This window comes from Oncorhynchus kisutch, linkage group LG27, assembly GCF_002021735.2.
Source record: "Oncorhynchus kisutch isolate 150728-3 linkage group LG27, Okis_V2, whole genome shotgun sequence".
NCBI lineage: Eukaryota > Metazoa > Chordata > Actinopteri > Salmoniformes > Salmonidae > Oncorhynchus > Oncorhynchus kisutch.
Window position 1 is genome coordinate 7924779 of NC_034200.2, and position 22984 is coordinate 7947762.

Here is a 22984-nt window from a genome sequence, read left to right on the forward strand (position 1 = left end):
CTCACGCCTTTTGACATACATATGTGGGTCCTCTCGCCTTTGAGATGGTCATGTTGATTATGAAATGCTTTACTTTCGCGAAATGGGCCCATTGTATACAGGGTCATAGAATTGCATCTTTGTGCCACTGAAGTTCGTGATAGACACATGGGCGCTTCCTTCCCTCGTTTCAGCACCACTCGCGAGTGGACAGCTCCCGCTTAACCAAGAGTGGGGCTGGCAGCTACTTTTAGCTACTTTCGATTCACACATCGCGCTGTTTCTGCTCAGCTCATGTTTACGTATCTGAACAAATAATGTTGATTCAATACAATACTTTATTGATACGTATCCAATATGTATGATTTGACTGTATAGTTTCGAAGAGAGACCAGAATTACAACACCAGAATTACAAGTCTCTCATAGGAGTAGGCATGCCCATAGTTCTCACAAATAGCGTCACTTACAGGGTTAATCAAATATGATATTATTGTGGTGTAAACTGCAGAGCTGTGTTCACTATCTCTAGGTACACGGTTAAGACCTAGTGCGTCAGTCGCAGTGTAATGACTCAGCGTTGCACCTGCAGCGAGCCCCCTCTGACTGCCCGGCCATGAATACTCTTATCAATGAAAACAAGCCTACTAGCCCTGTACTTCTGACTGTCATCATCAGCAGCACCCAACCGTGTAACCCGCTCTTTAAGCCTCGGCTCATAGGATTTTACTGAATTCGTTGGACCAAAATACTAGTACCATTTCACTTAAGCTATTTTCTTTTCCCATGCAGTTTATAGAAATATTCATAAACCTGCAATTAAGGCATAGGCTGCTACTGTTGTTGATGATAAGAAAAACAACATGTTTACTACAATAATAAAATGCAAATATATACACTACATGACCAAAAGTATGTGGACACCTGCTCATTGAACATCTCATTCCAATGTCTTGGGCAATAATATAGAGTTGGTACCCTCTTTCCTGCTATAACAGCCTCCACTCTTATAGGAAAGCTTTCCACTAGATGTTGGAACATTTCTGTGAGGACTTACTTCCATTTAGCCATAAGAGCATTAGGGAGGTCGGGCATTGATGTTGGCTGATTAGGCTTGGCTCACAGTCGGCATTCCAATTCACCCCAAAGGTGTTTGATGAGGTTGAGGTCAGGTCTCTGTGCAGACAAATAATTTCTGTATGGACCTTGCTTAGTGCACGAGGGCATTGTCATGCTGAAACAGGAAATGGCCTTCCCCAAACTGTTGCCAAAAAGTTGGAAGTACAGAATCATCTAGAATGTTATTGTATGCTATAGTGTTAATATTTCCCTTCACTGTAACTCAGGGATTTATCCAGAACCATGAAAAACAGCCCCAGACTATTATTCCTCCTCCACCAAACTTTACAGTTGGCACTATGCACTTGGGCAGGTAGCGTTCTCCTGGCATCCGCCAAACCCAGATTCGTCCGTCGGACTGCCAGATGATGAAGTGTGATTCATCACTCCAGAGAACGTGTTTCCACTGCTCCAGAGTCCATTGGCAGCGAGCTTTACACCACTCCAGCCGATGCTTGGCATTGCACATCTTAGGCTTGTGTGCGGCTGCTCAGCCATGTAAAACCATTTCATGAAGTTCCCGGTACACAGTTATTGTGGTAACGTTGCTTCCAGAGGCAGTATGGAACTCAGTAGTGAGTGTTGTAACTGAGGACAGACAATTTTTATGCGCTTCAGCACTTGGCGGTCCTGTTCTGTAAGCTTGTGTGGCCTACCACTTCGTGGATGAGCCGTTGTTGCTCCTAGACGTTTCCACGTCACAATAACAGCACTTACAGTTGAGCAGCTCTAGCAGAGCAGAAATTTGACGAACTGATCTGTTGGAAAGGTGGCATCCTATGACGGTGCCAAGTTCAAAGTCACTGAGCTCTTCAGTAAGGCCATTCTACTGCCAATGTTTTCCTGTGGAGATTGCATGGCTCTGTGCTCGATTTTATACACCTGTCAGCAGCGGGTGTGGCCGAAATAGCCGAATACACTCATTTGAAGTGGTATCCACATAAACTCAGAAAAAAAAGAAACATCCTCTCACTGTCAACTGCGTTTATTTTCAGCAACATGTGTAAATATTTGTATGAACATAACAAGATTCAACAACTGAGACATAAACTGAACAAGTTCCACAGACATGTGACTAACAGAAATGAAATAATGTGTCCCTAAACAAAGGGGGGGGGTCAGTCAGTATCTGGTGTGGCCACCAGCTGCATTAAGCACTGCAGTGCATCTCCTCCTCATGGACTGCACCAGATTTGCCAGTTCTTGCTGTGAGATGTTACCCCACTCTTCCACCAAGGCACCTGCAAGTTCCCAGACATTTCTGGCGGGAATGGCCCTAGCCCTCACCCTCCAATCCAACAGGTCCCAGACGTGCTCAATGGGATTGAGATCCGGGCTCTTTGCTGGCCATGGCAGAACACTGACAGTCATGTCTTGCAGGAAATCACGCACAGAACGAGCAGTATGGCTGGTGGCATTGTCATGCTGGAGGGTCATGTCAGGATGTGCCTGCAGGAAGGGTACCACATGAGGAAGGAGGATGTCTTCCCTGTAACGCACAGCGTTGAGATTTCCTGCAATTACAACAAGCTCAGTCCGATGATGCTGTGACATACCTCCCCAGACCCTCCACCTCCAAATCGATCTCGCTCCAGAGTACAGGCCTCTGTGTAACGCTCATTCCTTTGATGATAAACGCGAATCCGACCATCACCCCTGGTGAGACAAAACCACGACTCGTCAGTGAAGAGCACTTTTTGCCAGTCCTGTCTGGTCCTGCGACGATGGGTTTGTGCCCATAGGCGACGTTGTTGCCAGTGATGTCTGGTGAGGACCTGCCTTACAACAGGCCTACAAGCCCTCAGTCCATCCCCTCTCAGCCTATTGCGGACAGTCTGAGCACCGATGGAGGGATTGTGCGTTCCTGGTGTAACTCGGGCAGTTGTTGCTGCCATCCTGTACATGTCGCGCAGGTGTGATGTTCGGATGTACCGATCCTGTGCAGGTGTTGTTACACGTGGTCTGACAATCAGCTGTCCATCCTGTCTCCCTGTAAGCGCTCTCTTAGGCGTCTCACAGTACAGACTTTGCAATTTATTGCCTTGATCACATCTGCAGTCCTCATGCCTCCTTGCAGCATGCCTAAGGCACGTTCACGTAAATGAGCAGGGACCCTGGGCAATTTTCTTCTGGTGTTTTTCAGAGTCAGTAGAAAGGCCTCTTTAGTGTCCTAATTTTAAGCTGTAAGTAAGTGTCCTAAGTAAGTAAGCTGTTCGTGTCTTAATGACTGTTCCACAGGTGCATGTTCATTAATTGTTCATGGTTCATTGAACAAGCATGGGAAACAGTCTTTAAACCCTTTACAATGAAGATCTGTGAAGTTATTTGGATTTTTACAAATTATCTTTGAAAGACAGGGTCCTGAAAAAGGGACATTTCTTTTTTTGCTGAGTTTACTTCTGTATCTACAGTGGGGCAAAAAAGTATTTAGTCAGCCACCAATTGTGCAAGTTCTCCCACTTAAAAAGATGAGAGAGGCCTGTAATTTTCATCATAGGTAAACTTCAACTATGACAGACAAAATGAGAAAAAAAGTCCAGAAAATCACATTGTAGGATTTTTAATGAATTTATTTGCAAATTATGGTGGAAAATAAGTATTTGGTCAATAAAAGTTTATCTCAATACTTTGTTATATACCCTTTGTTGGCAATGACAAGAGGTCAAATGTTTTCTGTAAGTCTTCACAAGGTTTTCACACACTGTTGCTGGTATTTTGGCCCATTCCTCCATGCAGATCTCCTCTAGAGCAGTGATGTTTTGGGGCTGTTGCTGGGCAACACGGACTTTCAACTCCCTCCAAAGATTTTCTATGGGGTTGAGATCTGGAGACTGGCTAGGCCACTCCAGGACCTTGAAATGCTTCTTACGAAGCCACTCCTTCGTTGCCCGTGCGGTGTGTTTGGGATCATTGTCATGCTGAATGACCCAGCCACATTTCATCTTCAATGCCCTTGCTGATGGAACGAGGTTTTCACTCAAAATCTCACGATACATACATGGCCCCATTCATTCTTTCCAGATCCGGATCAGTTGTCCTGGTCCCTTTGCAGAAGAACAGCTCCAAAGCATGATGTTTCCACCCCCATGCTTCACAGTAGGTATGGTGTTCTTTGGATGCAACTCAGCATTCTTTGTCCTCCAAACACAACCAGTTGAGTTTTTACCAAAAAGTTATATTTTGGTTTCATCTGACCATATGACATTCTCCCAATCTTCTTCTGGATCATCCAAATGCTCTCTAGCAAACTTCAGACGGGCCTGGACATGTACTGGCTTAAGCAGGGGGACACGTCTGGCACTGCAGGATTTGAGTCCCTGGCTTCGTAGTGTGTTATTGATGGTAGGCTTTGTTACTTTGTTACTGTATGTCTTCCATTTCCTAATAATTGCTCCCACAGTTGATTTCTTCAAACCAAGCTGCTTACCTATTGCAGATTCAGTCTTCCCAGCCTGGTGCAGGTCTACAATTTTGTTCCTGGTGTCCTTTGACAGTTCTTTGGTCTTGGCCATAGTGGAGTTTAGAGTGTGACTGTTTGAGGTTGTGGACAGGTGTCTTTTATACTGATAACAAGTTCAAACAGGTGCCATTAATACAGGTAACGAGTGGAGGACAAGAGGAGCCTCTTAAAGAAGAAGTTACAGGTCTGTGAGAGCCAGAAATCTTGCTTGTTTGTAGGTGACCAAATACTTATTTTCCACCATAATTAGCAAATAAATTCATTAAAAATCCTACAATGTGATTTTCTGGATTTTTTTCGCTCATTTTGTCTGTCATAGTTTAAGTGTACCTAAGATGAAAATTACAGGCCTCTCTCATCTTTTTAAGTGGGAGAACTTGCACAATTGGTGGCTGACTAAATACTTTTTTGCCCCATTGTATAATGTATTTTCTACACTGGAGGTGTACCAAAACCATAATTTACAACAATAATGCTCATTCTCATTCATCAATCATTAATTTTCATATTCCTTCAGGTTATGCTTAAATCTTATACCCCAACCTGAGCACACCATTCTGCCACCTCTGGTCTCTTGGCGTCTCACCCCCACTGAGGGTCAGCTCCCGCTAAATGCAAATCGATATTAATCAGCTTAACATAACCCTTCAGCCTAACATATTGGAAGTCTTTGTAGTTTGCTTACGCACTCACCAGTTTTGGTTAGAAAGTCCCCAGTGCCTGTCCGTTTCCCTCCCTTGCCTCTGTCACTCTGCTTTTGTCCTCTATTCTATCCTTTTCCTCCACCTCCACCTCTCCCTCTCGCTTTTACCTTTCCCTCATCCACACACAAATGCACTCACTCCCTCACACACACACACGCACACACACAAACTCTCCCTTCTCTCTCTCTCTCTCCCTTTCTCTTTCTCCAGGTTCTACTGGGATTTCACAATGCTTCTCTTCATGGTGGGTAACCTGATCATCATCCCGGTGGGCATCACCTTCTTCAACGACGGGACAACCACCCCTTGGATCATCTTTAACGTCATCTCAGACACCTTCTTCCTCATGGACCTGGTCCTCAACTTCCGCACAGGCATCATCATCGAGGACAACTCCGACATCATCCTGGACCCCAAAACCATCAAGAAGACGTACCTGAAGACCTGGTTCATCGTGGACTTTGTCTCCTCAATCCCCGTGGATTATATCTTCCTGATCGTGGAGAAGGGGATCGACTCTGAGATGTATAAGACGGCCAGAGCCCTGAGGATCGTACGATTCACTAAGATCCTTAGCCTACTGAGGCTCCTGAGGTTGTCCCGGCTCATCCGCTACATCCACCAGTGGGAAGAGGTAGGACAACACTCCACACAGCCCCCCGAAATGCTTCATGGCCTATAATAATTATCATAATGGATTGCATCTATTCGTCACTTTTCACAATAGTTCTCAAAGAACTTGAAAGGGGGGGGAACTCAAACTAGCCTCATCAACTATTTATTGTCCTGATGATAGGAGAAAGGATGATAACTATAGTATACACATAGCACCATTCTCCTGGAGCTTGTAAGATGGAAACTCATCTGATCCACTACTAATGTGTAGTACACACTCACAGCATCGTGTCTACATAATACATGGTTGAGGATAGTCACCATAGATAACTGTGCTAGAAAGCTACATGGCTATACTAGACTAGTACACATATTGTCAGAGAGAAGGTACAGTAGGGAGGTGGGACAGCATTGTATAAAAGCAAGATGAGATAGGCTCACAGCAGCATCATGCAATTTCCCATGACAATAATGAAAATTTTAATGGATTGGATTATTTATTTTTTACCACACTTTCCACTGTTGGTCTAAAGTGCTTTACTCTAGATGTAAAGTGCTTTTACATTGTACAGTGGTCAACTCACCTCATCCACTACTAATGTGTAGTTACCCTTGGGAGAAAGTAGGCTAACATCCCTACGTGACCCATGGGTTCAGGGTAGTCACTAGATGGCCATGCTAAAGAGGACAAGTGGCTATTGTCACGGAGGAAGTAGGCTAAGAGCCAGGATCGTGCTATTGCTGATGATTGTAATGAAAGTGGGTAGTGAATTTTAGGCAGTGATTTTGGGTAGTGATGGTTAACTGACTTCTTAACTGACTTGCCTAGTTAAATAAAGGTTTAAAAAAAAAGGTAGTGCGACAGGTTGTCCAGACAAGTTGTCTAGGTGGAAAATCATAGAATGCTCTGCCAAGCATTAAATATTTGACAGGTATACCGCACTGTTCTGTACCCAGGACCTCTTGGTCCCACATCCATTTGGACTTCTTTATAGATTAATATCAAAGCAGACTTTGGTCTAAGTGCTGTCAGGTCCCTGAGTTCCATCTAAGAACTTTAGTTGTTGGCTGACAACCAATAAGCTGTTAAACAGTCTGGACCCATCCCTGCCTGTGTTTGTTCCCAGTCGTTTGTCGAGGGCCAGGAGGTTTACTTTGCTGTTCTTGACCTGTGTGTTGTTGTTGGCAGGAGGGTTTAAACTTTAAAGCACACTTTGCATCCTAATCACCATCAGTGCCGCCGCTGTCTCCCCGTTTGACACGCGACTCCCAGAAGGCGTCTGCTCATTTTGATAAGCAACATTTTAGAAGAGGCAAACACAGTTAATAAATGAAGAAGCCGAGGAGGAGCAGGTGGGGTGGTTATATGGCACACTGGAGGGGGTGCTCACTATGATTATATATCTGGCTAATTGTTATTATTATTATTATAATTCAGTTAGGCCAGCGTTCCTCGTAGGTTAGCCTTTAATTGTGTCACCATTCATTTTCTGTCTCTTTGTTAGCTTTGGATGGTACTTGATTGGTTGGTTTGTCCTTTGGCAATTACTAGTTATTCGTTCATCTACAATATTTCTTTATTTTTTATTTGACCTTTAACTACGCAAGTCAGTTAAGAACAAATTCTTATTTTCAATGACGGCCTAGGAACAGTGGGTTAACTGCCTTGTTCAGGGGCAGAACAACAGATTTGTACCTTGTCAGCTCGGGGATTCGATCTTCTAACCTTTCGGTTAGAAGTCCAACGCTTTAACCACTAGATAGCCTAATATACCTCTGCTCTATTCATTTTCCCCCTCTACTGTGTTCTCTTGGAGGGGCCTTGGTCTGTCTGGTCCGTCTATCTATCTCTCATCTCACACCGATGCCACAAAAGGTCTAATGGGGATAATGGGATCATTCTAACTTTTCTCTTATGAAAGTATTGGCAGGCCAGGCATCGGGCACAAGCTGGGATTTTACAGTGGTGTGGATGGTGGATGCACTGGGCCCTGTGTGTGCCCCTTACCTTTGGAGAATTGGATTTCTGAAGACATGATGCGACAAACAAACGCACAGATGCATGATGGTTAGAGGAGGATACTTGGCATGCATGGAAGAGGAGCGCTGAGATGGGTTGGTGTTAAATAGGCACAGACAGACAGACAAGTAAACAGCAGTCAGATGGACGGATGGAGCAGTTGGCAGATCCTTAATGACTGGCAGATCTATCCCTCAGATGCCATATTTGAATACTTCCGAAATGCATCCTTCCTTTTGATAATCACTGATCTGCATGTAGTTGGATAACTGAGTTCAAGATCTCTCCACATTTTCGCTCTTATTCATAATGTCAAACAAGGAGGCATAGATGGAATGAAGGAAAATGCTTGTATTAAGTGTTTGTACAGGAATGATGGAATGAAAGAAGGATGCCTGCATTGAGTGTTTGAACAGTGGAGTTTGGAGAGGAAGTGTTGAAAGTCCCTCTCCACTGTTTAGGGTTGAATGGTGTGCCCTTAACTTACGCTGTACTCTCTACTAATGGGATTTGCCATGGCGACATAACTGTTTGTGCTGTGGTAGTAGCAGGTTTGCTTTTGTTGTTGTTATTCACTCGTCCAATTGATTATGTGAGTGTGTAATGTTTTACACACCAAAACAACAATGTTGTTTGGAAGACTTTATTTTTTATTTCAACTTTATTTAACCAGGTAAGCTAGTTGAGAACAAGTTCTCATTTACAACTGCGACCTGGCCAAGATAAAGCAAAGCAGTGCGACAGAAGCACAATAGAAAAAAAAGAAAGTGTGCAAATGGCATGAGGACGTATGGCAATAAATAGGCCAGAGTAGCAAAGTAATTACAATTTAGCAGATTAACACTGGAGTAATAGATGAGCCGATGATGAGCAGATGATGGTGTGTATAAGTAGTGATACTGGTGTGCAAAGAGCAGAATTTGACCGCGGCAGCTTTCCAATCTTTAGGGATCTCGAACAAAACGAAAGAGAGGTTGAACAGACTGGTAATAGGGGTTGCAACAATGGCGGCGGATCATCAGCTCTTTCAGAACATCTGCGATCTGGATTTGGGTGAAGGAGAAGCTGGGGAGGCTCGGGCAAGTAGCTGCGAGGGGTGTGGAGCCGTTGGCCGGGGTTGGGGTAGCCAGGAGGAAAGCTATGCCAGCCGTAGAGAAATACTTATTGAAATGTTAGATTATCATGGATTTATCGGTGGTGACCGTGTTCGCCAGCTGGGAGGAGGTGCTCTTGTTCTCTATGGACTTTACAGTGTCCCAGAACTTTTTGGAGTTAGAGCTACAGGATGCAAATTTCAGTTTGAAAACTGGAGAGCCTCAGGGAATGAGTCCTTCTAGTGATTACATTTTCACACAGAAATGCTGAAAATACGCCTCAAATTGTTTTCTATTACTTCCCTTTGGTTATCTGTTTACTGTCAGGAAGAACATTGACACTGTCCATGGTGCTGATTAGAGCTGTTGGGTTCTGGGAATATGAAAATATACTTATTCATGTCGCTGATGGAGTGCTGAGGTAGAGAGGGTCTACACCAGAAGTTAAGGAGTTACAGGAGGAAGGTATGTAGTCTGTGCAACTAAGCTTGGAATGTGTTGAGTGCAGGGAAGCGATTACATGTGGCAGGCATTTGATGAGGAGAGACGGGTGGAAATCTTAGAAACTAACAATGTCACTGAGGGAAAGTTACATTGTGTCAGGATATGTCATTGTTAGCCACCAGGTATCCTCTGGAAGGAGAAGAGACACGGTCTGGTATCAATAACCATGACAGCCTTGAGTTGGGGAAGAGTGATCACTTTGGGGTAGAGATCATGTTAGATGATGTGAGGAAGAACCGATATCACTAAGGTTCTGTCTAGCAACAGAGATGCATTGGCTGTTCTGTTGTGGAGGAGGAGACTCAGCTTAAGATAAAGGATTAAATACTAGTGCTCGTGTGAAATGTTGTTTTGTATGAATTACAGCTGTGTTGGTTAAGCTTCTCTCGTGTTCGTGAGTTATTTACTAAAAATTAGAACCTAACAGAGCCATACAGTTTGCCAATCAGCTACATGTTGGCACCAAGCGTTCCATTAAAGTAGCATTCTAATCTGCATTCTCTGTAGAATGTAATTCTCTTGGAACCTGTGGGTGCCAACATGCTGCTCGTTCGGATCCTATATCTTAAACCGAGTTAACAGAACTCTCTATACTGTTAATATGGCTCTGGTACTGTATATTTAGAAATCAAATCAAATCACATTTTTATTAGCATATGTGCCGATTACAGTGAAATGCTTACTTATGAGCCCCTAACCAATAATGATGTTAAAAAAATACGGATAAGAATAAGAAATAAAAGTAACAAGTAATTAAAGAGCAGCAGTAAAATAACAATAGCGAGTCTATATATAGGGGGGTACCAGTAAAGAGTTAATGTGCGGGGTTAGTTGAGGTAATATATACATGTAGGTAGAGTTATTAAAGTGGCTATGCATAGATGATAACAGAAAGTAGCAGCGGTGTAAAAGAGGGGGGGGGGGCAATGCACATATAGTCTGGGTAGCCATATGATTAGATGTTCAGGAGTCTTAAGGCTTGGGGGTAGAAGCTCTTTAGCAGCCTCTTGGACCTAGACTTGGTGCTCCAGTACCTCTTTCCGTGCGGTAGCAGAGAGAACAGTCTATGACAAGGGTGGCTCGAGTCTTTGACAATTTTGGGCCTTCCTCTGACACCGCCTGGTATATAGGTCCTGGATGGCAGAAAGCTTGGCCCCAGTGATGTACTGGGCCATTCACACTATCCTCTATAGTGCCTTGCAGTCGGAGGCAGAGCAGTTGCCATACCGGGCAGTGATGCAACCATGCTCTCGATGGTGCAGGTGTAGAACCTTTTGAGGATCTGAGGACCCATGCCAAATCTTTTCAGTCTCCTGAGGGGGAATAGGTTTTGTCGTGCCCTCTTCATGACTGTCTTGGTGTGCTTGGACCATGTTAGTTTGTTGGTGATGTGGACACCAAGGAACTTGAAGCTCTCAACCTGCTCTACTGTAGCCCCGTCGATGAGAATGGGGCGTGCTCGGTCCTATTTTTCCTGTAGTCCACAATCATCTCCTTTGAGTACAGTATTGTTCCCTTGGGTACAAAGATCAAAATCCACATGATGTACCTTCAGAGATACATGGTACATGGTACTGTACGGTAATGCATTGAAGAAAGGTACATATTTGTACCCACCAAAAGATACAATGATGTTTTTGCCACTTAAAATTAACTAACAGCTTTGTCACTGTGGTGGCACCATAAAAGGCCAATTAGTACCATTATCATTATGATATTTTCCAGCATGCTCCACTGCAGGTAGATTTTTTAGAATTGTTTTAAATATCAGTGTTTTTGCATTTACATTGATTAATCAATCTTATGCTACACAGAGATAAACAACAACAACAAAAAAATCTAAATGAATCCATTAATTTATTTTGAATTTTTGTACCCTTTACTGAAATGGTTGTTCCAGTTTAAATGCCTTAGGAAGTCTCCTCACAATGTCCCTAACCCAATGGCAGTCATTCTGAATGCAGGTTGCAGGTGAATAAAAATTCCAGCTGATGGAAAGCCTAACTCTGGCTGGATTCCAATAGGAATTGCACATCACTTTGCATGCCAGTATAATGTGACTTGTAGGTACGGTCGCAAAATCCTGGTAACTTTCCCAATATTCCCAGGTTTTCCAGAAATCCCAGTTGTAAGATTCCTGGAAATGTGAAGAAATAAGCAAGAAATCCAGTATCCTTCAACCAGGATTTCTGGAAAATCTGGGAATTTGGAAAAAGTTACCAGAATTTTGCAACCCTGCTTGCAGGACTGATGTATCATGGTAAAAGTAGGCCTCAAAATAAGGCCCTATAAAGAGTTTAGTTTTAATGATAACATTTGCCTAGGAACTAATTTGGTGAAGGGCACAGGATTGAAAAAAAATGAATTCAACAGCCGTGTCGCTGTCACTAACAAGTATAGTCATGGGGGGTACAATGCAACACTACAATGCCCTTGAAAAGGCATGGCACACTGGGAAATTATATTGGAGGCATGGCTTAGTGGGGTTGTAGCTTTCCGATAGTTATTTTTGGCCACCCGTGTTGTACCAGTTTAAGTGGTCTTATGGTAGGGATACATTTTAGCCACTTACAAGGAACAAATGGCTTTGTCAATGTAGTGGTTCCTTATAAAGGCTAAATGTACCTTTTATAAAAGCACACCTTTGTACCTGTGGACTATATGTAAGAAAGGTACTATCTGAGTTATGAACTGGGGTACAATTATGTACCTACAGTATCTGTCACGTGTGCTCCCTCTCAGACCTCTAGGTCACCGGGCTGCTCATTATGGCGCACACCGGTCACCATCGTTATGCGTACCTGCGCGTCATCAGACTCACCTGGACTCCATCACTTCCCTGATTACCTTCCCTATTGTGAGGACGTTGGTAAAATGAAAAATGCAGAGTCAGGCGCAGGACACAGTTCTGAGTAATCATCCAAAATTGACTCCAAAATAAGTAAGATTCCAACAAGGAACAAATACAATAATCCCAAGCACGAACAACGAGAACCCAAATGACAAACAATAACGCACAAAACAGAGAGGGAAATCAGAGGGTTAAATAAGGAACATAATTAATGGAATGGAAACCAGGTGTGTATGATCAAGACCAAATAAAACTAAAATGAAACATAGATCGGTGGTGTTTAGAAAGCCGGTGACATCGACCAACGAATGTCGCCCGAAGAAGGAGAGGGACCAACTTCGGTCGAAGTCGTGACACCTATATATGTCCCTCCCTTTGGTTCCTTCCCCAGGCGTTATTGTTTCTGTTTCTGTTTCATGTCTGTGCTGTCATGTTCTGACCTTTATTTCCTTTGTTTTGTCTTTATTTAGTATGGTCAGGTCGTGAGTTGGGGTGGGCAGTCTATGTTTGTTTTTCTATGTTTGGTTTCTGTTTCGGCCTAGTGTGGTTATCAATCAGAGGCAGATGTCGTTGGTTGTCTCTGATTGAGAATCATACTTAGGTAGCCTGGGCTTCACTTTTGAGTGTTGGGTGTTTGTTTCCGTGTGAGTGTTTGTCGCCACACTGTACTGTTTCGGTTTTCGTTGATGCACGTTATTTTGTTTTGTTCTAGTGTTCTGTTGTTTTTTCGTATTAAACATAATGGACACTTACGACGCTGCGCATTGGTCCTCCGATCCTTCTCGCTTCTCCTCCTCCTCAGCGGAGGAATGCCGTTACATGTGCGTTGTTTGTGTTTCTTGTTTTGTATTATGTTGCGTTTATTTATTAAGACACTCTTCCCGACGCTCAGCGCACTCGTTACAATATCTAGAGGTACAAAGGATGACCTAACAGGGTACCACCCCAGTGACAAGTGTTTGTACCCCTTTAGGAACAAAAATAATAATACATCTAACAGTGTGTCTGACCTTCTCCTCCTCAGCCGGTTAACTTCTTGCGTCGAGCCATCCCGGATCCGGGATCGTGAATACCTCCTCAAGCTCATTACCATAACGCAACGTTAACTATTCATGAAAATCGCAAATGAAATGAAATGAATATGCTAGCTCTCAAGCTTAGCCTTTTGTTAACAACACTGTCATCTCAGATTTTCAAAATATGCTTCTCAACCATAGCAAAACAAGCATTTGTGTAACAGCTAGCCCAGCTAGCGTAGCATTTAGCGTTAGCATTAGCAGGCAACATTTTCACAAAAACCAGAAAATCATTCAAATAAAATCAATACCTTTGAAGAACTTCAGATGTTTTCAATGAGGAGACTCTCAGTTAGATAGCAAATGCTCAGTTTTTCCTGAAAGATTATTTGTTTAGGAGAAATCGCTCCGTTTGGTGCGTCACGTTTAGCTACGAAAAAAACCTGTATCCAGGAGTGTAATTATCCCCGCAGCTCATTAGCATAACACAACGTTAACTATTCATGAAAATCGCAAATGAAATGAAATGAATATGCTAGCTCTCAAGCTTAGCCTTTTGTCAACAACACTGTCATCTTAGATTTTCAAAATATGCTTCTCAACCATAGCAAAACAAGCATTTGTGTAACAGCTAGCCCAGCTAGCGTAGCATTTAGTGTTAGCATTTAGCAGGCAACATTTTCACAATAACCAGAAGAACTTCAGATGTTTTCAATGAGGAGACTCTCAGTTAGATAGCAAATGCTCAGTTTTTCCTGAAAGATGATTTGTTTAGGAGAAATTGCTCCGTTTGGTGCGTCACGTTTGTCTACCCAAAAAAAAAACGAAAATTCAGTCTTCAAAACGCCAAACTTTTTTCCAAATTAACTCCATAATATCGACTGAAACATGGTAAACGTTGTTTAGAATCAATCCTCAAGGTGTTTTTCACATATCTCTTCATGATATATCGTTCGTTGAAAGCCTCCTCTCTCCTCTCAATCACTGGATGACTGCGTGCAGCTTGTAGATTACGCACCAATTTAGACAAAGGACACCGGTCTCTTATGGCCAATCTTCCAATGATATGCCTACAAATACGTCACAATGCTGCAGACACCTTGGAGAAACGATAGAAACGGCAGGCTCATTCCCGGCGCATCCACAGCCATATAAGGAGACAATGGAAAACAGAGCTTCAAAAATTCTGCCCATTTCCTGGTTGAAGTTTCATCTTGGTTTCGCCTGTAGCATGAGTTCTGTGGCACTCACAGATAATATCTTTGCAGTTTTGGAAACTTTAGAGTGTTTTCTTTCCAAAGCTGCCAATTATATGCATAGTCGAGCATCTTTTCGTGCCAAAATATTGCGCTTAAAACGGGCACGTTTTTTATCCATAAATTAAAAGAGCGCCCGCTATATCCAAGAAGTTAACATGTCACTAATCACGAGTTGACCTCTAAGCAGCAGTTGGACTCTTTATAAATAGATGTGATGAAGTGCAATATTTTGTCAGTTTCCAGCTCATATTAGACACCAACTGTCACAAGGCCTGAAAGGTTAAAGTGGCATTTCGAAATATCAACTGGTGATTCATGTTCAATCACAGCCCTTGCAGAGATACTGTATCAGGACAAAGTCATCGGTCAGTGACTGTGAGTTAGCAATGCACCATACTCTGACTAAACTGCTTTTCGTTTTCCAACTTGTATTTTCTTAATACTTCCTCAGAGGTCATTGAAAGGTGATTGTCCTTGCGGTCAGTTTGGTTTCTTGTGCAGAAATACAGATGTATATGTTTTGGTGAATTTAGTCTAGTTGGGCATAGAGAAGCATAGACAGATTTTAGCTGGTCACCCCATGATTTCAGCCATCACACCAAAGTACTAATAGATGGAGGGCTTAAGTGACAATAATGATCATTGGTTGGCTAAAGTGACAACCTTGTGACTGAAGATGATTGATAAGTGAGATGACGTATCAGGAATCCTGATGGTTTCCTGTCCATCACACAGAGAGAGAGTGTGTGTGTGTGTGTCTGTGCCTACAGACTTGTGTACTGGTATATGTGTTAGTGTGGTAGTGAGTGAGAGACTCCTGTCATGTGTGTTACATCTCTGATTGATGTGTTGTACCTGGATGTAACAAATGTCTGCTCTGTTCCTGCTGTGTCTGATGGGGAGCTGTCTTTCCTCTCTCATTAATCATGCTTGGTATGGTCCAACGATACAGCAGGCAACATGGTACTGCTGACTAGAGTCTTCTCATTTAATCCTGCTTCTAGGACTTGTCATCTTGATCACTAGAGAATTTTCCATTAAAACTCTTAAGGATCTCTATAGATCAGTGTCCCAACCGTGGAACATTTGAGCTAATGTGCAACAATTTCCCAGGACATATACATACCTGGTATTGGCAGAAAGCTTAAATTCTTGTTAATCTAACTGCACTGTTACAGTAGCTATTACAGTGAAAGAATACCATGCTATTGTTTGAGGAGAGTGCACAGTTATGAACTTGAAAGTTATTATTAAACCAATTAGGCACATATGGGAAATCTTGATACAACATTTTGAACAGAAATGCAATGCTTCATTGGACCAGTCTAAAAGGTTGCACATACACTGCTGCCATCTAGTGGCCAAAATCTAAATTGCGCCTGGTCTGGAATAATACATTATAGCCTTTCTCTTGCATTTCAAAGATGATGGTACAATTTATTTTTGTATTATCTTTTACCAGATCTAATGTGTTATATTCTCCTACATTAATTTCACATTTCCACAAAGTTCAAAGTGTTTCCTTTCAAATGGTATCAAGAATATGCAGGTCCTGAGCTACAGGCAGTTAGATCAAATCAAATCAAATTTATTTATATAGCCCTTCGTACATCAGCTGATATCTCAAAGTGCTGTACAGAAACCCAGCCTAAAACCCCAAACAGCAAGCAATGCAGGTGTAGAAGCACGGTGGCTAGGAAAAACTCCCTAGAAAGGCCAAAACCTAGGAAGAAACCTAGAGAGGAACCAGGCTGTGTGGGGTGGCCAGTCCTCTTCTGGCTGTGCCGGGTGGAGATTATAACAGAACATGGCCAAGATGTTCAAATGTTCATAAATGACCAGCATGGTCGAATAATAATAAGGCAGAACAGTTGAAACTGGAGCAGCAGCACGGCCAGGTGGACTGGGAGACAATGGCATAAGGAGTCATCATGTCAGGTAGTCCTGGGGCATGGTCCTAGGGCTCAGGTCCTCCGAGAGAGTGAGAGAAAGAGAGAATTAGAGAAAGCACACTTAAATTCACACAGGACACCGAATAGGACAGGAGAAGTACTCCAGATATATCAAACTGACCCTAGCCCCCCGACACATAAACTACTGCAGCATAAATACTGGAGGCTGAGACAGGAGGGGTCAGGAGACACTGTGGCCCCATCCGAGGACACCCCCGGACAGGGCCAAACAGGAAGGATATAACCCCACCCACTTTGCCAAAGCACAGCCCCCACACCACTAGAGGGATATCTTCAACCACCAACCTACCATCCTGAGACAAGGCTGAGTATAGCCCACAAAGATCTCCGCCATGGCACAACCCAAGGGGGGGGCGCCAACCCAGACAGGATGACCACATCAGACTACACTCAATCATATGACCCACTGAAGAGATGAGTCTTCAGTAAAGACTTAAAGGTTGAGCCCGAGTCTGCGTGTCTCACATGGGTAGGCAGACCGTTCCATAAAAATGGAGCTCTATAGGAGAAAGCCCTGCCTCCAGCTGTTTGCTTAGAAATTCTAGGGACAATTAGGAGGCCTGCGTCTTTTTACCGTAGCGTACGTGTCGGTATGTATGGCAGGACCAAATCAGAGAGATAGGTAGGAGCAAGCCCATGTAATGCTTTGTAGGTTAGCAGTAAAACCTTGAAATCAGCCCTTGCTTTTTAGATTTGGGTATGTAATTTTAGGTGAAAATTGAAAAAAGGGGCGGAGGTTTTAAACATGAAATCTCAAATGAAACAGAACTCTGTGATTGTGAACTCTGTGTCTGTGATTCTGTCTCTCGCTAGCTTTCTCTCTGTCTATTTATCTCTTTCTCTCTCACTCTCTCTCTCTTTCTCTCTCTGCTTCTCTATCTCTCTCTTGCACAGATACACTCACTCACTCACTCTCGTCCTTTCTCGCGGCTTGAACTAATTCTCTGTTTCTCTATCTCTGTTTCAGATCTTCCATATGACCTATGACCTGGCCAGTGCGGTGATGCGTATCTTCAACCTGATTGGTATGATGCTGCTGCTGTGTCACTGGGATGGCTGTCTACAGTTCCTGGTTCCCATGCTGCAGGACTTCCCCTCAGACTGCTGGGTCTCACTCAACAAGATGGTGGTATGTGTTTGATTCATAACATCATTTACATTCATAAGTAAAACCAGCGAGTAGAGAGGCAATAGGAAACATCAGTCATGAGCCATTCATGAATCCGTTCTTATTCATAAACAATAAGAATATTCTCTAACACTTACACAATATACATATCAGTGGTATTTAGTAACCACAGAGGCATTTCATAAGATAGGCTCAACGCTTGCTTTAATACAGATACTCTAGTTGATTTATCGATTGCTCAAAAGACCTTCATCTAATTGCTCTTGATGAAAGCTTCCTGATGAAGGCTTATTGGCAAAACACATCAATGTGTTTTAACTAGAAATCAATCGTTGGATTGATTGATGGTTGTTTGAACTGTCTCCTGTTAGAACAGTCAGCCAGTGAGCCAGACACAGCCAGCAGAGCCATCTAAGGACGAGCAAGGGAAAGCCCTCTCGTTCTCTCACCGGGGTGGGGCGATGACAGGAAAGATTAAAGGGGTGAAATGGGAATGTGTCAGGGCAGCTGGCTCCTTTGTTCCTGTCTCTCTTCTCTGAGAGATAAAAGCCCGCTGTTTATACACTCTTAGAAAAAAGTTCCACAAAAGGGTTCTTTGGCTGTCCCCATAGGAGAACCCTTTTTGGTTCCAAGTAGAACTCTTTTGGGTTCCATGTAGAACCAACCCTCTGTGGAGAACCAAAAGGGTTCTCCTATGGGGACAGTCGAAGAACCATTTTAGGTTCAATTAGAACCTTTTTTTTCAAGAGTGTAGGTCCGTCCGTCAGCTCAGCCTTTTACAGACCCATGGAAAACTGCCCTGTCTCCCAGGCACTAGCCACGAGGCACAGCTCTAAATGTGGTTTTAAACGGATTGGGTTCTGTTCCTCTGCCGCAATTGGGCCTGTAAATCTCATACATTTTCTGTTAGTTAAAATTTTTCCTGCAGGGAACATGTTGAAGTGTGTTCCTTTTTATGAACGTACAGAACTAATACCCCATCAAATGAGTCCCCCGGTGGGCCTTAAGCAATGAGAAGAGAAAACAAGTATTTTCTTTTCATCCAAGTTGTGAAGGAACGAATCTTGGTTTGTGATGTTCGATTGAATTATGCTAGACTGTTATCTGTGCTGTGTTTTCATCTGTTTGATGTTTAAAATCAGGTCAGTTGATTGAGAAAGGTGATTACGACTTTGGCTCTGCTTCCCAATCTTACAACCTTGTGAAGTATTGCAGGGTTCAGGTGAGGGGTCAAGTGACCAGAATAGATATTAGTTGATCAGTTGATTGACCAGGTAACCATAATAATCTGAAAGGCTTGTTTGAGAAGGTGATGAGAACAGTGAGGATCATGTGGATCGGCCAGGACACTCTCTCTAATGAAAGGTTCAGAACATCACATCCCTCCTCTCAGGAGCGTTAATTGTCAGTTCCCATAATTTTGATGTCAGACTGTAATAAACCTCCATAACCTTCTCTGGCAGATACTTAATGTCATTCATATGACAACCCAACACAGGCATTCTGACTGGCCACCTCAGGGGCGGCAGGGTAGCCTAGTGGTTAGAGCATTGGACGAAAGGTTGCAAGTTCAAATCCCCGAGCTGACAAGGTACAAAATCTGTCGTTCTGCCCCTGAACAGGCAGTTAACCCACTGTTCCTAGGCCGTCATTGAAAATAAGAATTTGTTCTTAACTGACTTGCCTAGTAAAATAAAGGTAAAAATAAAAACATTTAAAAAAAGCAAAAACTCAGAGTTTACCCTTCTATGATAGACAACTAGGTGTCCTGAGGACTGTGTTGTATACTGTATAAACTCCCACATGATACTCTCTCCCTCTCTCCCACCCTGACAGCTACCCCACGTAGTATAACCAAGGCCAGGATCTCTCCAGAGGGCTGTCACTCTTTAGCGAGCGGCCCAGGTTGGCAGGATGCAGTGTTCCCGAGGCCACCTGAGACCTCTCTCCTATTGAGTGGCTGGCTACTCGTAATATTATCCACTGTGTAGCAGCCAGGACATCCATCATCACTACTAGACCTACACACGCTAAAGTACAGGCCAGTGGAGGTGACAGGAGGGCACACAGGCAGTAACTCATGGAGGGCGAGGTGAGGCGGATGGGGGCAAGGGCAGGCGGGTTGTACCCTTTTGAAGAGTATAAACTGCCTGTTCCCTTCTTTGTTGAATGGATGACGTCACATAAGGCTAATAATTCATTGTGGATTAACAGATTGTGGATTAACAGTGAGAGATAGTTTGTTTTTCCTCAGCAGAGAGAAAGAGCCATGCGTCACAGGAGTGAAGGGGCTAAATGGATAATGATAGCGGCAGCAGCAGCAAACAGACAGTCAGGCTTTCAGAACTGTAATTATTGGTGTTGATTAAACACTACCGTAAAGAACAGACGTGCTTAATTGAAACGACTGGCCAAGAAATAGAGGCTCTTGTGTACCTTTAGAAAAACTGCTTCCTTGAGACGTCAGTCTCTGCCACAGGAGACTGGTGAATGGAGGAAGGCTCCTAATGGCTTGAATAGATTAATGGAATGGCATCAAACACATGGAAACCATATGTTTGATGCCTTTCCATTTATTCCATACCAGCCATTACAATGAGCCCGTCCTCCGATTTAAAGTAACACCAGCCACCACTTCCCTCTATTTGTGCGTTACTGCATATACGTTACTGTCTATCCCACACGGCAAAAACTAGTTGAATAAACATTGTTTCCACATAATTTCAACCCCCAAAACCTATGTGATGACATTGAATCAATGTGGAAAACATAAGGGCATTTCATATTTTTAACCTAAATCCAATGATGGTGAGATTTCTTTATTTCACATTGAATAACAACTCAACCAAATGTAAATCAAAACTAGATATTGAGCGGATGTCTGTGCCTAGTAGGATTGGACTAGTATGCAGTATCAGGGTGGGCTAAAGTGAATTTCGAGTTTCAGAGTCCGTATCCAACACTGCATAATTAACTGTGATCAGACCCCCAACAGGTACCGAGTGGAAACAGTCATTTGAAATCAGTGAAGGATTTAGATATGAGTTTGTTGTCACTGTCTGAGAGAGAGGCAAGACAAAGGAAGATATCATATCTAGCCCCATTAGCTGGTCTAGGTTTTGAGTGTGTGAAAAATTCCACCAAAGTCATATGTTCCTGAATGTACAGCAGGGGGTGTATTGGTGGCTATGTGACAGTGCAAGGGGTTTTACACTGTCTAGGGCAGCGTTTCCCAAACTCGGTCCTTGGGACCGCAAGGGTTGCACGTTTTGTTTTTTGAATCAGCTGTGTAGTACTAGGGCAAAAAACAAAATGTTCACCCCTTGGGGTCTGGAAAACACTGCCTATGCCGGACCTCCTAGACCAATGATTTAAAGGCAAAGGAGACAGATGCGCAGTGCAAACAAAGAGGCTTTTATTAAGAAAAGGCAAATTAAATCCTGGCTCTTTCAGAGCTCTACAGGGTCTGATGTTAAATGTAGAAAACAAAACAAAGTCAACAGGACTAGCCAACAGCTTAAACTCTGCTAATCATATCAGTCCTAGCAATACCTCATGTGCAATACCTCGTGTGCTCTCCCCCAAAATGAGCGCAGCACACCTTTAAATCTTTAGGCTGTCAATTAGAGGGCTGCCACATCCTCCTTAAGGGAACCGTGCTCAGCTGCAGCTTGTTCCCCTAGCTAGCGTTCCTCGTGCTGGCTAGGCATCCTCCACAGCAGTCAACTAGAGGGCTGCCACTCTCATTAAGGGAACAGCGTTCAGCTGGAGCTTGTTCCCCTAGCCCTGCTGTACCACAAGCAGTTCTCATTTACATACATTCTAACATATGGAGAACTAGGGTTTGCCAGAAAACAACATATTGAAACTAACAGCAACATGGGAACAAACAACTCTGTAGATTTTGTATAGACTATGTATATGATAAAGGGCATATTGGCAAGCAAATTAATCATATGTAGAGAAAGGTTAGCTAAGCTTCTACCACATTGCATGTGGAGTTCAGTAGTTCCATGTTATAATAATAGTGTCTCTCTGGCCTTATTTATTTATATATATATATATATATTTTTTTTTTAACCTTTATTTAACCAGGCAAGTCAGTTAAGAACACATTCTTATTTTCAATGACGGCCTGGGAACAGTGGGTTAACTGCCTGTTCAGGGGCAGAACGAGAGATTTGTACCTTGTCAGCTCGGGGGTTTGAACTCGCAACCTTCTTATCTACTGTACTGCTCCTCTATGGAACCCAAGTAACCCTATTAGACATATCCTTCAGAGCTGCTGTTTCCCTTCCAAGAAAAGCCTTTATGAGAAAAGACTGAAGCCATACAAACGGATCCAGACTCCCACACTAGACCCCATCTTCATCTTCATTGAGGCAGAGATAGATAAAAAAGAAAAAAAGGATGCCACTCTTCCTCTGGTGCTGGGAATGAATGGGCTCGGAAAAGAGGATGTCTGGCCTTCTGCTCACAGATTAAACAAATATATTACAATGTTGTGTTCTCCTCCCAGTGGTTTTGATGGAGGGAGAGCAATGAGGCATGAGGGGGGGGGGGGGGCAGAAAGAGAGAGAGAGAGAGATGGCCTGGCTGTCTCTGTCTGTGGCTGGTCACTATAAATTCAGTCAAGCTAGTGTAATAGAGCCTGCGGCTGCAGACAGTGTTGGACTGTCGGCTTCATAATGTCCTGTACTATATCTGCTGATATTTGCTCAGCTTATCGCTCCCCAACTACACGTGTTGATTTTCTCTCGTTGGCTCTCTCTCTTTACGTGCCTATTATGGTCAAGCAAAGCCCTGGCCCCCTTTTTGTTCTGAGAAAGGGAAAATATATGACAATGTGCCAGCGCAAAGCAAACATACATCTTTGTGTTCTAGGTTCTTTTGTTTGCCTGTGTTGGCTGTGACCCAGTTCCTTTGCGGTGAGGTTGACTGTTTTAAAATATATATATTTTTCACCTTTATTTAAACAGGTAGGCCAGTTGAGAACAAGTTCTCATTTACAACTGCCAAGATAAAGCAAAAACAGTTACAAATGGAATAAACAAACACACAGTCAATAACACAATAGAAAACATCTATATACAGTGTGTGCATATTAGGTAAGATTAGGGAGGTAAGGCAATAAATAGGCCGTAGTGGCGACGTAATTACAATTTAGCAATTAAACACTGGAGTGATAGATGTGCAGAAGATGAATGTGCAAGTAGAGATACTGCGCTGCAAAGGAGCAAATAAATAATTACAATATGGGGA

General features: G+C 43.1%; 1 protein-coding gene across 1 annotated transcript in view; it reads left to right on the forward strand.

The window, feature by feature from the left end:
* Positions 1–22984, forward strand: part of LOC109900403 (potassium/sodium hyperpolarization-activated cyclic nucleotide-gated channel 2-like) — a 60632-nt gene that overhangs the window by 1949 nt on the left and 35699 nt on the right. Inside the window, exons 2-3 of the mRNA XM_020496093.2 lie at positions 5472–5895; positions 17561–17722. Coding sequence (XP_020351682.2) covers positions 5472–5895; positions 17561–17722 — 586 coding nt within the window. The remainder of the gene's footprint in view (positions 1–5471; positions 5896–17560; positions 17723–22984) is intronic.